This window comes from Xenopus laevis, chromosome 9_10S (genome assembly GCF_017654675.1).
Source record: "Xenopus laevis strain J_2021 chromosome 9_10S, Xenopus_laevis_v10.1, whole genome shotgun sequence".
NCBI classification, from domain to species: Eukaryota; Metazoa; Chordata; class Amphibia; order Anura; family Pipidae; genus Xenopus; species Xenopus laevis.
This window is the reverse complement of record NC_054388.1, coordinates 3,851,100-3,865,661: the sequence shown is the minus strand read 5'-3', so window position 1 is coordinate 3,865,661 and position 14,562 is coordinate 3,851,100. Positions and strand designations below refer to the sequence as shown.

The 14,562-nt window shown below is 41.0% G+C and overlaps 1 protein-coding gene and 1 non-coding gene across 2 annotated transcripts; both read right to left on the bottom strand.

Annotated features, from left to right (window-relative positions):
* Positions 1-616: 616 nt before the first annotated feature.
* Positions 617-688, bottom strand: trnaq-cug. The gene has a single exon. It is a non-coding gene; the product is annotated as a tRNA-Gln (tRNA).
* Positions 689-2,312: 1,624 nt separating this feature from the next.
* Positions 2,313-13,663, bottom strand: fam83c.S (family with sequence similarity 83 member C S homeolog). Its single transcript, XM_018238042.2, has 4 exons — positions 12,945-13,663; positions 8,295-8,462; positions 4,626-4,750; positions 2,313-3,671 (listed from the first exon to the last, which is right to left on the bottom strand). Exons 1-4 carry the CDS (start codon positions 13,452-13,454, stop codon positions 2,888-2,890), a joined length of 1,587 nt encoding a protein of 528 aa, XP_018093531.1. The 5' UTR covers positions 13,455-13,663; the 3' UTR covers positions 2,313-2,887.
* Positions 13,664-14,562: the final 899 nt, after the last annotated feature.

Sequence of the window (14,562 nt, the reverse complement as noted above, 5' to 3'; positions counted from 1 at the left end):
CAGGCCTCCTCGCTGCAGCCCTTTTACCTGGGCCCCAGACAGGAGTCCTGCTTGTTTCTTTTTAATGCCACAAACCCATCAGCCCTAGACTATCTCCAGGCCCAATGAGGTCCTCTGGTGATGACATTTTCTTTTCATCTGAACAAACCTAAAGTTCTATCAATAGGGGATGAAATAATTTGAGGCCTAGGCACCAGAAGACAACAGAGGCCAGTTGTTAAATTATTTACCTTCATCTTATTTTATAATGAAAACTAGAACATGGATTGGGTTTTAGATTTGGATTTTAGTACATAATGAGAAGGGTCCTCTTAATCTCCTATATTTGTAGGCAATGTTAGTATGTATGTTTGATGTGTGTAGCTTTCTATTGTTCAGCACTGCCAAATTGTATGTATATATTGTATGTAAAATATATTGCAATATATGGACAAACAATCCCTGTTTTGTTTAAAGGGTAAGGCATTTTTCAGTAGCAGTATGCACAAAATGTCTCTGTCTTAAATATATTGATAATGGGTTGAGTGCAGAGGACCTCTTGTATTTGTCTATATGTTGTATGTATATATTTACGGTATATAGTGTTTCTGCATCTTTTTTAATTTTTAAAAATGTAAGGTTCCACCGAGATTTGAACTCGGATCGCTGGATTCAGAGTCCAGAGTGCTAACCATTACACCATGGAACCTGTGCTTGCCCTTTAAGAGGATCACACTTCCACTGTCTATCTGGTTTTATCATCCAGGACAGTTATTTATAGATGTAACAGCACTGTACAAATATATCTACAACTACAAAATAATTTCCAAAAAAAGGCAAATTTGTGCCTATGTTGTTTCCTAAACAGCCATACTCAAATACACCACTAGAGGTCGTGCAAGGCATATATAGTATATACTGAGGCCATAAAGCACGTGCAAGGTAATTAGGAGTTTCCAAAAAGCTCATACACACAAATGCTTTAACTTAATTTCCTCATCTGCCCAGACTCGTGTGCTCCCATATGATTTATCCATATTTTTTAAATCAGGGCCTAATGCATTTTCTTGTTGCATAAGGGAATATATTTTATTTTGTCTCCTTCCTGGCGCATTTGATCGCTGCATGCAGGACCGTTGCACTTATATCGCATGCACTTATATCGCATGCACTTATATTGCATACAAGGTGGAGCTTATAGAGGATTTGCTGCTAATCTTACCCCAGGGAAGCAACCAGTCATGGAGACAACTGAATTCTACCCCTGCTCCCTAGGGGCCACTACACAAGACAGATGCAGTGAGTAGAGAACGATTTCCCCATATTTTACCCTTTAGAAAACTTCATACATTTGCAATAAAAATTGCCTTAACTTTACAGAACATATAGGCCTGTGTAACCCAAAAAACAAAGGTGATTATTGCGACGCAGCATCAGATAAAATTGTTGTAAACTTCGTTACAAGCCCTTGTGATTTGTCTCGCTCTGACATTGCATTACCAGATACAAACATGTTTTTATTTCATTTGTTTAATGAAATGAGTTAAACCGACCCAAAACCAGTCAGGCCAGTTCTGCTTTGCAAAACATAGAATCTGCAGTTCCTGAAGCTACAGTATATAAGCAACAAGTGCTTCTGGATATACCTCTAAGTCACTCACACTTAATACTGTGATGAGATGAACCTTTGATGTACAGATATGGCACCTGTTATCCAGAATGCTCAGACCTGGAGTTGTCTGGATAAGGGATCTTAATTGAATCTTTATTTGAGGCAAAACCATCCTATTGGGTTTATTTATGGTTGAAATGTTTTTTGTAGACTTTAAGGTATGGAGATCCAATTTATGAAAAGATTTCCATTATGGAAGGTGATAGATCTTAAAGGGCAACTGGAGTGCACCTTTGGTTGGGGATAATATATTTTGCCAACAGGTGCCCTTTAAAGGAGAACTAACCCCCCCCCCCCACCATAAGCCCCCCCAAGGATTCCCCGCAATCTACACAAAGATCCACAAGATGGTGATCAGGAGCTCCGCTGCACTTCTCTGCATTTAAGGGTGAGAATTTTTTAAAGGGGAGGAAGAGGGGAGGGGAGCTTATGGTAGGGGGGTTTAGTTCTCCTTTAAGAAAGGCTGATGGCTTTCGATAAGCTGTTGGCTGTAGTTTATGGTGGAAGGTTGGCTTGGTTTGGCTGGAACACAACTCAGGAGGCTGGTGAATTAATATATATCAAGGGATATTTCTTGAAAACGCCCAGTACAAACTCAACTCAATACTAGCTGGAAACCTTGGTACTGTGTATAATGTAACAATAGTAGAACCTAGCAGTGTTTGGTGGCTTTACCTTTTATTCAATCATTTGTTTCCTCAAATTTTTTATTTTCAGAATCTATGTACAGCTTTATTTAATGACTTCTGTTATCAAGCTTATATACGTTTTCACACACACACCATTGTATCTCAGTCACCTTGTGTGAACCCCAAAAATATTACAGAAAAATTCAGAGTTTAAAAAACGTCTCAACAAAGCAAGCTTTCCACACCTCCATGATATCCAGCACATGATTTTCAGGGTTCAAGTTCCATCATACTCCATTGCCTTTGGTTTTTTGGGAGAAAAAGAAGTCTTTCAGTTCAGTAGCAGCTGGAGGGTAACCACCCGAGCATGTGTTGGTCCTGCCTCCATTTAAAACTTTTCAGGCAAAAACTAAAAATGATTATGGAAACAGGTGATCACATACATTCTTGGGATTGTTGATCTCTCTTCGGAATGGTTTGTTATAACGCAACGCAATATCATTATGTACATGCATTTCTGCAGTCGGATGGATGTGTGGTTAGAAGTCTTAATTTGGCGTAGACTTGCACCCGTACTCCAAGCAGAATCAGACGAGGTGAAACTCGTTTATTTTTCAAATCGACTGAAGACTTTTTTTGTCATGTTATTGTATTGTGTGATGAGTTCCAGTTTACTGTGTCCAAGTGTCATTCGTTTGGAATTAATGGCCGGCATATCGTGTTTCCCATTTGTTAGGACTTCACCATCCTTTCTACCATCCATGCCGGCACCATTGGGAAGCTTATTTAGAGCTATATCACTTTTCATTCGGGGGGTCATCTTGTTTTCAGATTGCAAAGCCTTGCTCTGCAAGCCGCCAAACCTACCTATATATTGAGGAGTGGGCGGTAGTTGGTTTTTGTCGGTGAGAACAGGAGAAGACCTTGAGAGTGGAGACTTCTGCATAATCTGAAGGTTTTTCATGTCTGGTTCAGGATCTGATTGTCTACGTTCTACTAGGTTTTCCACCATCGGCTTACTTTGATCGTTTTCCTTTTTACTGATGTGATTGGAACCGATTACCCTCTCTTCGTGAATGATGGTGTTGGCCTGGTTCTTTGAAAAGGGAGGAGTCTTGACGCTTGATTGGCTGTCAGAGCTAGAGTCGCTGTTGGAAGGAGTCGAGTGCCCAAAAATGGGTAGAGGCGCGGGTGGGGTTTTTAAAGGGGTCCATCGGTTCCGCGTCACTCCTTGCATGAAAGACCTGTTCTCATTTTCAGCGTTATTAAAATAATCAACTTCCAGCGATTCTGCATAGAGACATCTAAATTCCCTGTCAAACTCTTCAACTATATTTCCTTTGAAGTAAGTCAACATGTTGCTGTGCACGTGACTCGAAAGCCAACAGAAACTGCAAAAGAGAAAGAAATAATTACGCATAAACTATATGTTATCCCTCACCACATTAGATATAGGGGTAAATTTATCAAAGAGTGAAGTTCCGCCACCAGAGTGAAATTCCGCAGCTCTCCATTCATTTCTATGGGATTTTGAAAGGAGTATTTATCAATGGGTGAAAGTGAAAGTTCACCCTTTGATAAATACGCCTATAAAAATCCCATAGAAATGAATGGAGAGTGGCGGAACTTCACTATTAACTTCACTCTTTGATAAATATACCCCATAGACTTTTACATATTTTTTTTTTTTTTTACATATTACAGACTTTATAACACTCAGGTTTGGACCAAAGGAGACGCTTCATGGTTGCGTTTAAATTCTTCAAATGTGCTTTTACCCAATGATTTTTTTTTTATCTCTTTAAATATTAAAATAAGATGGGATTAAGAGGCTAAGAAGACAAAAGTTAAGGTATTTTAAAAAGCTTTTTAAAATTCCTCATTGATCACTCATCACAAAAAAAGAAAGGTTACACGTGAAAGATTTTTATCTTTTTTTTTTCAGCCTTTTGTTTTACCTTTGCAATATTTCTGACCTTGTCTATACCAATCATTTATTGCATTTTACTCATATTCAGTTGGTAGTCTAGTGTGTTCTTTGTCAAATATCAAAATTTGCATTTGTGTTGCCGCATGTATGTGCAGCTGCTATCAATGTGCCCTGGATATAGAACGCTAAGGTGACTTCTATATTCGGCCAATGGCACAGCAGCTCTCGGCCGGCAGGAGCCCATGAGGGCCGGGACCCACTAGGTTTTTTGTTCAGTCCAACCCTGTATATGGTTGCGCCAGTCACAGAAAAAAAAAGGCAGAATCCTGACCGAATCCCGAACCGAATCCTGGATTCAGTGCATCCCTACTAGAAATGACAGATGATAATATCCCTTATCTGACCCACTGCTTACCTGTAAGATCCAGCAAACACATGTTCACAGTCCGTCATTAGAAACTTCTCCATGCACTGCCCACTAAACTTCTTTCCTGATTTAGTACAATACGTGTCCCCGGTGATCGTGCGGATCTTCATATTCTGAAATCGATAACCTATTCGTTAAATACTGGTTGGCAAGGTACAATATGCATTAATGATTTAAATTCGGGCACTTTTGATTGGGCGCTGCAGGGATCACATGACACAGGCTGGCAACGACAGGAGCTAAATACGTTTTAACACATAAAGAAGGGGAACTCTTCCCACATACTCTAGTGAGTGTGACTGCAAAGCACTGTTTTGTCTGATTCTAATGTGTTGATAGGCTGACACCTTAATCCAAAGACATGAGGGGGAATTATCTGCCTGACAGTTGGAACAGGGGCGCCGTGAGACAAAAAGGCCTTTGTGCCTGTAGCTAAATTATTCACAGAATAGGTGCGGCCCTTTTACTCCGCAGAGCAGGTTGCTCTTTTCAGCCCCGTACATAAAGCACTGAAATACCATCACCAGCATCTCCTTATTACACACAGCTATAAGATGTTTTTATATTGTGTAAATATTATGTAAAAAAAAAATATGCCGCTTATTTAGTAATTGCCAGAGAACATTTTCCCACCCATCCCAAGTGGCACAGTACTATGAAAACACACTGGACCTAATGCTCAGCCTCTTTCAATTGGAGGGGAGTTAGAACTGTCTGCTTTGTTTAGGGGGGGTCCAAAAAAGGTTGACTACCCAAGGACTGGTAGATTATGGCCAGCAGTTGCCCTGCCTAGAATGGATAGTTCTGCTATGCTGTATACAGAAGAGGAGCGAGATGGCAGTTGCATGTGGTTCTCAACATTGGCAGTACTACTGATGCTATCATAATAATGCAGTAAAGCTGGCCATGCAAGGGCCTACAAAAAGCTGACGACTCAACCACTCTAGAGTTGGCGACTTATTGGTTCAGGACTGCCTGCCTAATCAATAACTGTCAGGTTTAAAAATCCCACCATATTGGTGTGTTGATGTGGTGCTTGCTTGTGATGTTGTATGATCCAGTCATTGGCTCCTGGGCATAGAATAGGTTTATGGCAGTGATCCCCAACCAGTGGCTCGTGAGTTGTTGAACATGTTGCTCTCATCTCCTTGGATGTTGCTCCCAGTGGTCTCAAAGCAGGTGCTTATTTTTCAATTCTTGGTTTGAAGGCAAGCTTTATTTGCATAAAAACTGTAGGCTGTCAGTCTACACAGGGCCTACCAATAGCCAATTACAGCCCATATTTGGCATGCTTATGTTGCTCTCCAACTTTTGCACTTGAATTTGGCTCACGATTAATAAAGGTTGGGGACCCCTGGTTTATGGCATCATTCTGAGCAGACGTTTGAAGGTTCCCCTGCTTTCTACTCTTGTAAGGTCTATTACAAAATGTTTTTGTCTAATTATAGCCTCATTAATGTTAGATCACACTCCTTGTCCTTAAGGAATGTCCAGTTGGCTATCCTGGTAAGGGGGTTCTGAAACTTTAGAAGGTTATGGGTGGGCAAAGGATAGAGGTGCTGACAATGATAGGGTATTATACAGAGCAGAACCAACACATGGAAAACCACAGAGAAATAGCACAAAATCCCTTCAGTATATTTCCATAAGACAAACATAATAAATGAAGCAACACTGTCAGGCATATAACCATGCTTTATGACCTCAACGAAGCCAATTAATCACCCGTTAATGAGAGTTACAGATGCTGTAGAGTCACACCCTGCAACATATGACACCCCGTGCATCTCTAACTGAAAAGCTGCAAGGACTGGATTAGTGACGTTCTGTTCCCCAACAGTTGGTTGACGTCTTTATAGTTTCTATAGAATTGCTTAAGACTGGGATAAAAAAAAAAAGAAAAGTTTTGGTAGAGAGACTTGGTATGTGTATACTAAACAATGATACGCCTAGAGCCCTTTTCTATTCGTGGAGTGGACCTATTTTCAGGTGAAGCTGAGGGACATTGCTCTATGTTTTAGGTGGTTTCCTGCAAGATGTACGTCCAACATTTCTGGTAGAAAAGTGCCAATAGTGAGACAATAAGGGGGTTATTTATCAAAAAAACTAAACATTTTCCTTTTTTTTGTGAAAACTACTCCAACCAAATATGCACTGATTTTTTCTGCCTATTTATCAAGACATTTTCCCGAAAATTTCTTGCGTGGGAGAAAATTCTGTAAAATCGTGAAAAAAATCTGAATACTGTGACATTTTTGGGCTTGACGCCTAAATAAGACGACTTTTTCAGAACCTAATTGCAAATCAGGATATCTTTGGGGCATCTGCTATTGACTTCTACATGAACACACCGGTCTGAGTTAAATAATTTTTTATTCAGACTTTTAACACCATCTGGATAGGTTGAGGTTTTTTTATACAAGAGAAAATTGTGTTTTTCCCCTTACAATCAGAAAAAAACCCCTAAGTATGTGACTCATCTGACCTTAACTGATAACTATAAATAACAAAAGCCCTTGGTGGACACACGTCTAAAGCTTCTGTAGAAATCCTTTGAAGTGCTAATATGCCTCCTTGGATTGTTTTCCCAGCATATGGCGACTATTTGAGCAAACCTCTGGAATTGTATGGACAATGTCCATCCTCTATTTGTGTCAACGTGTGACTGAAAAGCTATGGTCACATTCAGTCTGTGTATTCACACACATTATTTCAGCACTGGTTTATAGGTCCCTAAAGAAAGAAACATTTTGTTCCCACCTATCAAAGGAGAACAAAACCACCCACCACCCATTTACACCCAGTCCACTCCCTGCACAGGCCTGTCTGCCCCTCCCACATGGTATCACCTGGCCACCTCAGTTTAGACCTGCCACCTTCCTCTGTAGCTCTTCAAGAAATACAGAGAAGTACAGCAGGGATGGTGGCCACCATATCTAACCATACTTCCAAGTGAGCTTCAATACCAAGGCTTCCATGTGAGCTTGCTTCTGGTTGCTCCTTTTTAAATTAGATATTAAAATAGATATTTTCTCTACTACCTACAGCTAAGAAACAACTTATGGCTGTAATGTCTAAGATCACTTGAACCATCCACCACCATCTGAGTATCACTCTGAGTATCAATCATGTATTATAAGGGATAATGTACCCCCTACTGTAAATGATAAGATTATTAGAAGTCACTGGGGGGTTCTGTGACCATATAAAGGCACAGGGCTGCAGGCTGAGTTATACAGGGAACACTGAGTATCACTCATGTATTATAAGGGATAATGTACCCCCTACTGTAAATGATAAGATTATTAGAAGTCACTGGGGGGTTCTGTGACCATATAAAGGCACAAGGCTGCAGGCTGAGTTATACAGGGAACTCTGAGTATCACTCATGTATTATAAGGGATAATGTACCCCCTACTGTAAATGATAAGGATATTAGAAGTCACTGAGGGGTTCTGTGACCATATAAAGGCACAAGGCTGCAGGCTGAGTTATACAGGGAACTCTGAGTATCACTCATGTATTATAAGGGATAATGTACCCCCTACTGTAAATGATAAGGATATTAGAAGTCACTGGGGGGTTCTGTGACCATATAAAGGCACAGGGATGTACAATTAAAGATAAGTAATGCCACAGCCATACAGGACTCCTTACTTCAAAGGAAGTTTTGTTGAATCCCAGCTTTTCATACATGTCGATAAAATGCTCCAGGTTCTTTTCATCGAGCAGGAGGTACACTGGCACTCGCCGTTTGCTCGCCGCTTCGATGAGGTCACATAAAATATCCACGTCGGTGAATAGATCCATGACTGCAGCAATGACCTGCAACAGAGAGGGAAAGAAAGAGGGACAGTATCTAAGTTTGGGTTTTCAGCATAGCTTGGACTAAGATGTCTTAATACCTTTGCCCAGTTGGGACATGGTGGATGCTCTAGTCCAGTGATCCCCAAACATTTTTTCATGTTAGTGTTGCTCCCCAACTCCTTTTACTTCTGAATGTTGCTCATGGGTTCTAATTGTTGGGGATCCCTGCTCTAGTCTATATCTATGTAGAGTAAATACTCTTAAGGGTGATGGCACATAGGGTGCTTTGCTGCACCAAATGCCCTTCTTTGGAACTGAATGGGAATGGGAAAAACATTTGGAACGCACAATCGCTCAATTGATTCCGATTCAGAGAAGGCATTTTAAGCATGTTTTTGTCCAAGGGGGGAGCAAGAAAGTGGTCCATGTGCCATCATCCTAGAGCAGACGTCTCAAGCCCTCCAGGATGTTTCTAAGGTCCCCAAACACTGGCACACTTTAACTCGGGATGGATCAAACTTTGTTTTGACACACACCATGGCTTGACTTGTTGCAGCAGGAAAAAGTTGATAATGATCAATTTCAATGTAGTGATATGGTGGCACATAGGGAGCCAAATGGTCTGCTGCCCCCATTGTCAGTCCCTCCCTACCTGTGAGCAAACTGAATGGGGCACCAAAATGCCTTCTTAAAACTGTTCTGGATGCAGGATGACTGCACAAGGGGAAGGTTGATCTGTGTTGCTTTGTTTGGGTGTATATAGTATATTATCTGTGCTGCTGCTGCATAATAATAATGATAATAATATGATGTGCATGGCGGTATTTATAGTACATATAATAACTGGATGCTGAAAGTAACGAATGCGCCAGTCAATGTTTATAAACACGTGCTGCGTTTGTGGTTCAGCCCATTCCTTTTCCTTGATGGTGATTCATTGTTGTGGGTTGAACCAGACATTTTATTTCAGAAATGCAGTTTCCATATCCCTCATATACAATATTTGCGTGGGGGTGTTTTATAGAGCACCTTTCCCCTCTGTCATTCTAACCGCACCTTTAGACCTCCAGCAAAGTCTTTTGTGCGAAAAGCTAAAAATATATTCCATGGAACCGAAACGCTGTTTCTTGTGCCCCGGGCATTACAGGAGACACCTTCTGGTTCTGGTGAAGTGAAATGTATCCGTGGGCAAAGAAACCGGATTAAATCAGGTAGCGCATCAGTGATTTCACTCTGATTCACTCACGCTATGGGAAGTGCCAGTGTTTTTACCATAAACAATGAGTGTTGGAATCACACTGCAAATAGATCAGGCTACAATTTCATCATGTTATTTGTGTCAGGCTGTTTCCGAGAAGTTATCAAATGACTTATATGAGGAAACGGTGGCTGGAATTTGTAACATATCATATTTGCCAAGTGGCATCTTAAGAGGGTCGCCAAATGCACAGTGACCATAGAGTAGAGCAGTGATCCCCAACCAGTGGGGGAGTAACATGTTGCTCACTAACCATTTGGATGTTGCTCCCAGTGGCCTCAAACCAGGTGATTATTTTTTAATTCCAGGCTTGGAGGCAAGTTTTGGTTGCATAAAAACCAGATGTCAGAGCCTCCTGTAGGATGGCCAACCACAGCACTTACTTGGCACCACCCAGAAACCATTGTTTACATCTAAATATGGCTCACGGTTAAAGGAGAAAGAAAATCATTTTATATTTGGGGGTGCCAAAGGTCAGGCATCCCTAAGTGATTGTATTTACTTACCTGACACTCGGGTTGGTGCTCCTCTCAGCAGAAAACAGCACTGGCCCTGGGTTCTAACAGCGAGCACCACAGATCCATCCTCTTTCTGCTTCGCTCTTTCCTGGGGCAGCACATGTGCAGTAGAACAAAATAGCAGCTTTTTCGTTAAAATGTAGCTTTTCGCTGTACTGCACATGCACAGCCGCGAGCTGAAAGAAGAAGCAGGAAGAGGATGGCTCCGTGGTGGTGACCGGAAGAACCCATGTGCCGGTGCAATTTCTGCTAATAGAAATTACTTTCCTTCACCTTTAAAAGAGGTTGCAGACCCCTGGAGTAGAACATCATTCAGAACAACCAAGAAAGCCCAGAAGAATAGAAGACATGGTGGTACTCTGATCTTCTTATTGACTCACCCCATTCATTTCCCCTAGTGTTAGAGGACCCCAACTAATTGCATTGAGCAAGTCAGACCAAGCCCTAGTTGTTCATTTAAGGATACACGTGAGGAGAGGGAAACATATTGGATTGCAGCCTAATTTCAAATATAAATGCATTGGGCTACACCCACCTTGCCTAATTGCATTATTTGCTCGGGTATGTTTTCTGCATTAACAGCCCAATTTCCCCATTTAATGACCAACTAACAAAGGTTCCAGCCAAGAAATAGTATCAAGAGGGCTCGTTTACACAGGCAAGCTCTGTATTCTTTGCAAGTTTTAGCACCATGTCCTTAACTACAGGAAGGAGAAGAAAGGAGGTCGGTCTCCTGTATCAAAACAAACAGCCGAGCAAAGAGAAATATCTCTGCCACGTGGTCAAAGGAATTCAGAAGGAACTGATGTTTAAAGAGCCATTGAGGTCTTGTATGTTGGTAAAGTTTGGGTCCTGATGGAAAACCTGTAAGTTAATATAGTATCCGGCATGAATATCGGAAAAACTTTGGCACTTTTTGGCAACAGGGCAGCTGGGATGGAGCTGTAGGTGGTACAGACGCCTGCATTATTGGAGCTTCGTGATGACCACATGTAGTACTGTTCAATATGGAAAAGAAGCCTCAATATCATACACGTAGTTGTAGTTACAAATAAATGGGTTTCAAAAGCAGAACGTCATGGAATCACCATTGTGTTGGAGGGGGGTGGAATTTTGGACAGGTCCATTTACCCTAAGACAGGTCCTGATTATATATAAGTTTGATAGGCCTCATATCACCAGCTTTAGCAAGCTTGTACCTCTCTTTTCCAGCTTTTGCTAAACATTGAACTCCGCGCATATTGTTTGGCTGAGCATGCTGGGACTTGATGTTCCACGCCCTGTCCTGATAGATTTTAAAAAATGCAGCTCAGTTTGCCTAAATGGGCTATTCCAAGTAAGCATTACAGGTATAGGATCTAACATCCGAAATCTTTCTGTAATTTGGATCGCCAATATGGATTTATGCAGCTTAGTTACCATCACGTATGGGAGATGACCTGTCTGTAATTTGGAACTTTCTGGATAACAAGTTTCCAGATAAAGACACCTATCCCTTTGCTACCTTTCTTGTTTCTTAGTTCATTGGCTGCTGTCTTTGTACGTCAACAGTTTTAAACATAAACCTATAAGCCAGTTCATTAGGGGCCTTTTGTGGTCTAAGCATGAGTTTGTTCTGCCCTTGGCCAAGACTAAGTGAAGAATTTCCATAGGATGATTTCCCCTTTTTCTGCAACTCAACAGACTAAGGAGCAGCCATGACAAAGCTGCAACTGTCATAAGGTTGGGACAGCTGGTTCCTCATTCATGTGTTTTCATCGGATGTTCCACATGACTCTGTGAATCCAATTCTCAAAAACACCATAAAAGTATTTTCATATGAATTTATTTCCTTGCAAAATCAACTATGACTTGTTCATGGTTCAAACCATGTGACAATCAAAGCCCATTGTTGGAAAAATCCCAGTATGTGAGCCATAAACAAAACGGTTGGATATCTAATCTAAGATTTAAACTTACTATTACATTTAGAAAAGTGCAACTGTAACAAGACATCCTATAGAAATGTCATCTCCAAGCTTGCTGTTTGGCTAAGCATGCTGGGACTTGCTATTCCACACCCATGTTTGTGTGTCAGTTCTATGACACATGGAATTTTAAAAAATGCAGTTCAGTTTGCCTAAATGTTTTCTTTCCATTCCTGCCCCTAATATTTCACTCTCCTCCCAGAATAACTATTAGTTTATTGATTAAGCAGTGACTATACAACAATAAAACGATCATAGTTGAGTGCCAGTTTATGCACCAGAGTCATAGAACTTGAGAACTGACCATCGTTTCTTGATCTGCTTTGGTCAAGCCAAGGCCAAGTGCAGAACTTCCACAAGGGAATTCCACCATGTCTGCACCTGAATAGACTGTAAGGAGGAGTCATGGCATTCTTCAACTGTCATACTGATTGGACAGTTGGCTCCTCGTTCATCTGTTTTCCATATGACTTAGCAGATATGATTCTAGAAGACACTGTAAAAATATCCATGGCTTAAACCATGTGATATGTCAAGTCAAGTCACAGAGAGTACATGAACCCCTAAACAGAGATATTTGAACCTAAAATTCTAGGACAACTTTAAATTTACTATATATATTATATGTGTGTGTGGAACCAGTACAACAGAACAACACAAATCTATATATAGCGTAAATATACAGTACACATATTTTATAGCTATAGAAGGTAGAATTATTGTCAAGAGTAGTTTGATAATAACCCCAATGACTTACTCTTTTTGCCATATTTATGTGCGACCTTATCAGTTCCTTGATCTCGTTGGACCTATGCTTCTGGAAGAAAACTTGAACTTCTGTTTTCTTGGCTTTAGTGGTCAACGGAATTTCGGGCCAGCCCAGTTCCAAGTCAGGTGCATCAAAGTCTGACATGAAAGGAAAATAGGTACCAGATGTCAGCTCAGATGGACAGTGGTCTTCTGATATGGTCCCATCAAGGTCCTTATCAGAAATGATAGAGTGATTGGATTTTTCGTTGGCAGCGACATTGTTGCAGATGAAGTCAATGTCCAAGCTGGACAGGAAAGGCAGTTCTTTTTCTTCCTGAAGGACATGCAGATAGGCTTTCTCCCCACGTTCCACCAAGGCATCAGTGGCAAGACGAGCTGTTTCATTGTAATTAAAGACAAGGGGGGAGCTTTGTCTCCAGGGATTTTTAAGCTCTTCCACTCTGTTCTTCAGCTGCCCAGCCATTCGTACCCCTCTTCTTGCCTCTGGATTTAACATAATTGCAAAATATATCCACAAACCTAGTGAGAGACTATTCTTATCAGGTGTTCTTCTTGGAGTTTCCACTGTCAGTTAAGAACCGGCAATTTAAATATCTTCCCGCACAGATCAGAATTCCTCACTGAAAGCTACGTAAGCGAATACATGCACATGATCTCAGTCAGTTTCTGTTGAACTTCCTAATGCTTTAGCGATTCTATTAGATCTGTGATAAAGCAGAAGAGTCAAGCCCTGCCCCCCACAGCAACCTGTTGGGTAGGTTTTCTCAACCTGTATCGGGGGAGGAGTTGTAAAGGCAACCTGTCTTAGCAGACTGGAAAGGTGTTTTTTTCTCTCCAGACAACACAACGTGCAAGGGTTTGCATTGAGAAACACTTGCTTAGTATCCTGCTTACAGTTATATTCTTGATGCAATAGGTTTACTAGAAGGACATTCTTATCAGTAACCACAATTGCGTCACCACCAAAGAACTTACCATCTGGCAGGTGTCAGGTATGGGGCACCCATAATGGGAACATTTGCCATGAGTTTTGTGCAGGCTGTGATGCTATGGATATCTTTGTGTTCATCCTAGTGACAGAAAATATAAATGTTCTAGAAACCCCGAGACCAAGACAATGGCTTGATTAGACATTCCAAATGGGACATATCATGGTAATAATGACTGCTGATTTATTGTAATTACATTTATTATTTACATTTCAGGAAATGCTGGATCACTTTTGCACCTGTTCATAACTATAGTTTCAAATGAAAGTATAGGGTCTGGCACTTTAGGACTCAAAGTAGTAGATGGGGGGGGGGTAACATTAATGGCAGTTTGAGCAACATCCAAGTGAATGCTTGTTTGCTCTTCTGTGTAAAGGTGGCCATAGACGTAACAATTACGATCTTCTTGGAAAAGATCTTTCCAAGAAATCTTTGTTTCAACACACACCTGTAGAGCTTAATGGTCAGATATACATATAGAAACAATAACCTGTATCTGACGATTCAGCACTAACAATGGCCGATGTTTGGGTTCCTTCATAGGCCCCTGATCAAAATTTTCCGTCCAGCCCGATCGACGAGTCAACCAATATCCAAGTCTTCTGCCAATATCGG